The sequence below is a fragment of the Hippocampus comes genome, unplaced genomic scaffold, assembly GCF_001891065.2.
Source record: "Hippocampus comes isolate QL1 unplaced genomic scaffold, H_comes_QL1_v1.1 scaffold48, whole genome shotgun sequence".
Lineage (NCBI taxonomy): Eukaryota > Metazoa > Chordata > Actinopteri > Syngnathiformes > Syngnathidae > Hippocampus > Hippocampus comes.
Window position 1 is genome coordinate 1936498 of NW_017808403.1, and position 7345 is coordinate 1943842.

Here is a 7345-nt window from a genome sequence, read left to right on the forward strand (position 1 = left end):
GTAGGCTCCCGGGCTTCGAAATCCAGCCCCGGATATTTTATTTTGTAAACACTCTTACTTTTATTGCGCTAATTCCGGTCGTGCGTGCTCTCAGCGACGCTAAATGACGTCACAAGCCATCGCCACACTCAACGCTGATTGGCCTGTTAACTTAATTCCTAACGTGCTGCAAAGGAGGCTTGAAGCCGGTCGGACTTGACTGTTGTTGTCAACATGGCTCTGACTGGCATCGAACGGATTCAGAAATTGCTCTTCGACGCCTTCTTGGCCGTCTGCTTCATTTTGTATCGTTTCTTGTGTGCGCGGCCCACCGAGAACAAGAGGAAGCTCCCTCCGGTCAGCAACCCGCTCCTGGCCGTGTCAGCGACGCAACTCGCCGGGAGGATCCGACGACGAGAGGTGAACGTGGGGCTCCGGGCTCGTTCCTGGTGGTGGAAAACCATTTCGCGCTCAGTCACGCCGTGAATTGCGACTGAGCAATGCGAAATCTGTCTTTGGGTTCACATTTACGTGCGTTTTCCACGACTCCATGCTCATTCATGTGTGCGCAGGTGTCCAGTGTGGAGGTGGTGCAGGCTTACATTGACCGAATCCAGCAAGTCAACCCACTGCTGAACGCAGTGGTCAAAGACAGGTACGTTTCTTTTTTTTTTCAACTCCCCCCAAGGAGATATTGTCCAAATTCCACATCACTCCTTTGTTGGTCCTCGATTTAAGCATATACTGTAATAATTACAGTATAGCACAATTACACAATTACAGTGTAATTCCTAACGCCAACATGCGCGTTAACTTTGAGGCGTTGCCGGGGGAGTTTGGGAAACGGGTGGTCGATTGCGGCGCTGGCCCCCGGCATCGATACGTATTTGTGCTCGCAACAGAGTGTAAAAACTCAACGAAAACTTGTGGGAACTCGGAACGAGGGCCTGAACGATTTTTTTTCCTGGGCGAGGCGCGAATCTATTCGGCAGAATAGAATTCCGGTTACTGATTAATCGGCGGATTAATATAAAAAAACGTGTGTGTGTGTGTGTGTGTGTGTAAAACGACTAAGAATTTTGGATTGCTTCAGGGAGGTCATGTTTGAATGCCATTTGTCTCTATGGTGTGATGTGTTAATATGTAGATATTGATTAAACAGAATTTGAGCAGTCAATTATCCGGTCGAGCCATTTTCCAAACTGAATGTACCTTATGTACACACACGCCACCGTTCAGGTTCTCTGCTGCGCTCCAGGAAGCAGCGCAGGTCGACAAGTTGATTGATGAGGAACCGGGAGGCGAGGAGGTGCTGGCCGATCGGCTGCCTTTCCTCGGCGTGCCTCTCTCGGTCAAAGAGTCCTTCGGTCTCCAAGGTAACCTATCATACAGACTTTTTTTGTTTTCACAACCTTGCAATCTTTTTCCCACCATCGGGCTGTCCGGTAGCTTGAAATTAGTGAAGAGTAGGCAACAAAAAAAAAAACGCTCACAGAAAAACAAGTTTGTCAAATGTTTGTTGTGCCTAAAATCCTGAATGCAAAATGTAATTTGGTAACACGTTCTGGTTTGCTGTCATGAATAACTGACTCGTCCAACCTTTGCTACTCGCCGGTCGCAGGCATGCCCCACACCAGTGGCATCGTGTCCAGGCGAGGAGTGTTGGCGGCGGCCGACGCGCCGCCCGTGGCCCTGCTCAAGAGGGCGGGCGCCATCCCGCTGGGCGTCACCAACACCAGCGAGGGCTGCATGTGGGCCGAGTCGCACAACCACCTGTACGGCATCACCAGCAATCCCTACGACCTGGAAAGGATGCCGGGGGGGAGCTCGGGTGAGTGAATTTTGGGTTCTGATCTGTTGCGTGGTCAGACTTTGAGTTCATGACCAACTGGTACACGTGAGGCATAGCAAATTTTTTTTTTTTTTTTGGAGGACATAAAAACTCCATTCCATTGGAGTTGGGACATTGTGTTAAACATAAATCAAAACCAAATGCAATGATTTGCAAATCATCCTGAACCTTGATTGAAGTGAATACACTACAAAAAGTTTTTTTTTTTTTTATGTTCAAACTGATAAACTTTATTGTTTTTGGAAAGTAATTAACATAGAATTTTACAGCTGTTCCCTAAAAAGCTGGGCCAGATGGCAAAAAAATACTGGGGAAAGTAGTGGACTGCTCATCAAACACCTGTTTTGGAAGAGCCCACAGGTGAAACAGGCTAACTGAGAACAAGTGGGTGCCACCATTGGCTTGAAAAGGAGCTTCCCTCAATTGCTCAGTCAGTCACAAGCAAAGCTTTCAAATTGTTTTTGGAAATTGTGAACCAAAGAGGTAAAAAAAAAAAATAATAATAATCTGGACTGTTACGGGCGCAAAGTTCAAGGCCAGCACCTGTGATGGTATGGGGCTGTTTTAGTGCCAATGGCATGGGTAAGTCACACATTTGTGAAGGCAGCATTCATGCAGAAAGGTACATCCCGTGTTTGGAGAAACATGCTGCCATCCTGGCAATGTCTTTTTCCTGGATGCCCCTGCTTATTTCAGCAAGACAATGCCAAAGCAAATTCCGCACATGTTACAACAGCGTAGGTTCATTGGAGGAAAAGAACTCCAATGAACCTAGGTGTGGACTGCTCGCCTGCAGTCCAGACCTGTCTCCCATTGAACATGTGTGGCGCATTCTGAAGCATAAAATAGGACAACGGAGACCCCAGATTCTTGAACAGCTGAAGTTGTACATCAAGCAAGAAGGGGAAAGAATTCCACTCACAAAGCTTCGACAATTGGTGTCTTCAGTTCCCAAACGTTTCCTAAATGTTGGTAATGTAACACAGTGGGAAACATGAAATCGAAAGTTAATAATTTGCTAAAAGCAATAAAACTGGTCGGTTTGAATATTAAATATTTGTCTTTGATGTGTATTCAATCAAATACAGGTTGAATATGATTTGTTAGTCATTTTATTCATGGGATTTTGGTTAAACACAACGTCCCCATTTCATTGGAATTGGGTTTGTGGTACTGGCCGGCTACTTGCGGGCTCTGGCGTTAGCCGCCGTGGTGTTCGGTGATGGGATCGCTTGAGGCTACCGGCAGGATGGCTGAGAATGTGCTTCGATTGCTGCATTTTGTTGCCACTTGTTTCATGAAGCGATTGAAAGGTTTTCAACCTGCCTGCATCCAAACCATCTCGAGACTGCCTTTCGTTCATAATGGCGGTGCTAGCGTGTAGTCAGTTAGCCAACGATGTTTACCAGACATGCAACTTGAGCAAGTGTGGTGTAAAAATTTTTTAAAAAAATAAATAAAATGCTCTGAACTGCAAAATGACAAAAGTTGATGATTTTTTTTTTTTTTTTATAGCACGTAGTCAGGGTTTTACGACAGTATAGAGCAGATTTTCACAAAACGAGGGCGGGTCGACCACCTTGCCCACTGTGTCCCCAAAAGGTGGCGAGGGCAGCTTGCTGGCGGCGGCCGGCGCCGTCATTGGACTGGGCTCCGACATCGGCGGCAGCATCCGCATGCCGTGCTTCTTCAATGGAGTGTTTGGCCATAAAACCACACCCGGTAAGCTCATCGTGCGATTTACGCCAGGATGCTACCGGACGCTCTTAATGAGCCCCGTGCGAAGGTGGCGCTAGTGTTTGAAGAGTTAAACGACTGAAGTCAGTCGTCGATGTAACGTGGGCTCGTGATGGCGTATGTGCTGGAGCGTTGGCGTTTTTTGATCCTCGCGGTCCCACTCTGCCCTCACGCAAACCCTCACTTGCGGTTTTTGAACCCCGTGCAGGCGTGGTGTCCAATGAGAACCAGTACCCGCCGTACTCGGGCAGACACGAAGAGTACGCCAGCGCGGGGCCCATGTGCCGCTACGCTGAGGACCTGCTGCCCATGTTGAAAATCATGGCGGGGCCAAACGCGCCGATGTGAGCCGCCGTACTTTCGCAGTCGCAGCCGGGATGGCCCAGTAGGTTCGGATTGTGTGCGTTTGCGCAGGTTGTCCCTGGACGAGAAGGTGGAGCTCAAAAAGTTGCGTTTTTTTAACATCCCTGACGACGGCGGTTCTCCCCTGGTGTCCCCAGTCAGCAAAGAACTCCGAGAAATCCAGAAACGGGTGAGCCAATCTCAAAATTATTTGCATCCTAATATATCTGCGTCCCAGCATATGTTGACTTCTCACCCGCGCTGCAAGTTGAAAACCAGTGATCCACCCTCAAAATAAGAGACACGTCTCAAAACTGTTTCTCACCTCTGCTGAAAACGATCATCTCAGGTGGTGGAGCGTCTCGAAGCGGACCTCGGCTTGTCGGTCCAAGAAGTGCGCTTCCCCGAGCTCCGCTACGGCTTCCGCATCTGGGACGCCTACATGTCTCTCCCGGACAAGGAGGGCAAGGTGCGAGGAGACGCCCGCCGCGCTCGCCACGTGCTCGCCAAACTAACTCGTCTTCTCCTGCAGCCTCCGGTCCCGATAACTGAGCAGTTTGGGGAGCCGGGCCGGCCCATGTGGCCCATGTGGGAGGCGCTGAAAAGTCTTCTGGGAAAATCCGACCATACCGTCGCTGCCATTGGTGAGTGTCGACATGTGACCGCAACCCTTACCTGTGTGTGTGCGCGTGACACACGCCGATTGTGCGCGTGACGTCCGCAGGCGTGTCCGTTTTGGAGAACACGTCATGGTCCAGACCATCCGCCTTCCTTGTCGGGTTGAAGGAGAAGCTGCAGAAGGACGTGGAGGAGCTGCTGGGGACCGACGGCGTGCTTCTTTACCCGTCGCATCCCAGGGTGGCACCGAAGCACCACCACGCGCTTTTTCGACCCTTTGACTTTGCCTACACGGGTACGCCACGGCGCAGGTGATCCGTTCCTTTTGTGGGAAAATATGTCGAGTCATTCTCCCCTCCCCCACCTCCACCCTAGGTATCATCAATATCCTGGGTCTGCCGGTCACCCAGTGCCCTTTGGGGCTGAACGGGGAGGGTCTTCCCATGGGCGTGCAGGTGGTGAGCGGGAAGCTGCAGGATCGGCTGCCTCTGGCCGTGGCCCGCTACCTGGAAAATGCCTTCGGAGGCTGGAGGGAGCCTCCAGCTGACATCCACAGGATGAAAATGGTGTAGCCGTTAGTCCGTTTGTGGGGGATAGTTGCAAAAGGCAAAAAATCCTAAACCTGACTCCCCCTCAATTTTTAAAAAAACGTTTTCTTTGTCCGTGATTTTTACAGATGTTCATGCCAATTGATGGAGGTGACACTGAATGTTCCTCGTAGAAGGCTACTAATGATTTTACATCGAGCATATACGTATCGTGAATTGCGACTGAGTCAAGGGTCAATATTTACAAATACAAGTTTTTTTTTCTTTCTTCTTCAGATGGGGCTAATAGGGCAGTGGTTTAAAAAAAAAAACATTGGTGACATTGTACCTCTGGGACAGTGAGAGATGTTTGTACTTTGGGGAGGAGCAAAGTTTAGCCTGGGTTGTTAGCGGAAGTTACGGAGAGTTTGCTGCGTGGGCATGTTGATCCTCTGCGGGTGAAATTAACAGATGCCATTTATTTGTAAGGGGAATGTAAAATGAGAAGATCAAGTGCTTGGTAATCATAGCTACCTTTTATATGTGCAGTCTTACATTTTTTTTTTAAGGGGGGTTCATTTTTCACTATTTGCGAAAGTACTCCGATAGCATGGTCATTTGCTCTAATCACAACACTTGGGCCGATTCAATGATTTCTAATATTTAAGGACATTTGTGCCGATTGGTGGGAGGTGGGACTTAAGTGGAGCGATGCTGAATGTTCCTCGTCTAAGATGATTTCCAAATGTACGCAGGCGGCGACTTCATTTGACACCAAAACACGACACCGGTAGTACTTCCTGAAACGATCCAATTTCAATGCACTCACTGTGTGTGCGCGCGCGCGCGCGCCATTATTTGTCGTCTTATTGACTTATTGTATGTACACGTTCATGGCTTACAGATATTTTGGGTTAATCATTTTGGGGCCAATGGATTGAAATTGGCTGCGCCGCGGCACAACATCACAGCCTTAGGAATCCATTTTGCAACGTCGGTTCCGTGAGTGTAAATCAACTGCCGTGCTTTTGCGCTCCAAATAAAAAGACTCGTCAACAAAAAGTCTGAACAGTCTGCTGTCATTTTATTTTCTTTCCTTACGTCTGGGGGGGGAGAAAAAACAAAATAGTGAACGGCTCTGTGTGTTGCCAAACATTCACACTGCTGCCAGGACTAAATGAGGTGGAGGGGGGTTGGGAGACGCCGAATGCAAAGATATCCTGCGTGTGTGTGCACGGGAGGAAGGACCTTCTCTCCTGCCGCCAGCTCGTTTGGGACCGAATGGCAACGTGTGAACGTGAGCGAATGGGGTGGTGAGCGAGTGGAGTCCACCTGTTGCGCCTCTCAGGAGGTGTTGGTGATGGGCTTGTACTTTTTCAGCCGGGTCCACTGACCCGTAGAGTAGTTCATTTCGAAGACCGTGTCCACCAGCATTGTGGTGCTGCCCGTGCCGTCCGCCTTGGGCAACACCTCCGTGTGCTCGCTCAACTTGATCTGGATGATGTCCCCCTGCTCCGGGCACGGGTTCTCTGCGAGGGGGGGGGGGGGGAAATCGTCGGTTCATCTACCGATGAATTCCACCCAGTGACAAACACGATCGTCTTTCAAATTGACAGAGCGGAAAACGCGCAAGCAAATTCATGATGATTCGGTGACGAGTTTGCTCCATAACATGAGAAACCATGTTGAGCCTCGTTTTCCAAAGTAAGAGGAAATGGTTTCAGTCAAATAAGAGTTTAAATCGTGACAAGGAGTACAAGTTACAAATGACAAAGAACAACGTTGACTTATCTTCCCGTCTTGTGCTCTTATTCTGAAAAACAACAGAGACCACTTCCGATCTCACAGCGATCACTGGATTGTTATGAACGTCAAGGAGGAGACAAGTCGCCGTTACTGTCAAGAAGGCACTTGGGGTAAATCTGCGTCCATCTCCCCATGTTGTTACTTGGCCACGCAAATCGACATTTGGCTGGACGAGCGCGCACGTTACCTCTGGATCCTGCCATGAAGCCCAAGATGAGGGCCTTCTCCGGTCTGGTGACCTTGTTGGCCGTCTTGAACATCTCCTGAGCAGCATACATCTGGTCCCTCTGAGAAGTGCGGACAATCAAAATGGGTTTCGGTTCCAGCTACCGTGGAGAGTGAACGGGCAACGCGGAGGTGACCCCCTTACCGTCAGCGAGAGATTCTTTTTGGGTTGAGGTTGCGGCGGCGTGGGCGCGGGGGCGGGCGTCGGGGTCTGAGGCGTGCCGGGGGGCTGAGCGGGCGTCTCGGGCTGGCCGGCGGT

The 7345-nt window shown here is 49.8% G+C and overlaps 2 protein-coding genes across 2 annotated transcripts in view; one reads left to right on the plus strand and one right to left on the minus strand.

Moving 5' to 3' along the window:
* Positions 1 to 6124, plus strand: faah2b (fatty acid amide hydrolase 2b). Its single transcript, XM_019858345.1, has 11 exons — positions 1 to 399; positions 552 to 634; positions 1219 to 1355; positions 1601 to 1810; positions 3434 to 3553; positions 3777 to 3912; positions 3983 to 4100; positions 4260 to 4379; positions 4443 to 4554; positions 4635 to 4823; positions 4904 to 6124. Exons 1-11 carry the CDS (start codon positions 214 to 216, stop codon positions 5098 to 5100), a joined length of 1608 nt encoding a protein of 535 aa, XP_019713904.1. The 5' UTR covers positions 1 to 213; the 3' UTR covers positions 5101 to 6124.
* Positions 6125 to 6178: 54 nt separating this feature from the next.
* Positions 6179 to 7345, minus strand: part of nelfa (negative elongation factor complex member A) — a 5944-nt gene continuing 4777 nt past the window's right edge. The window contains 3 exon segments of the mRNA XM_019858346.1: positions 6179 to 6584; positions 7049 to 7148; positions 7232 to 7345. The exon segment at positions 7232 to 7345 is cut by the window's right edge and continues 19 nt beyond it. Coding sequence (XP_019713905.1) covers positions 6400 to 6584; positions 7049 to 7148; positions 7232 to 7345 — 399 coding nt within the window. The 3' untranslated portion in view covers positions 6179 to 6399.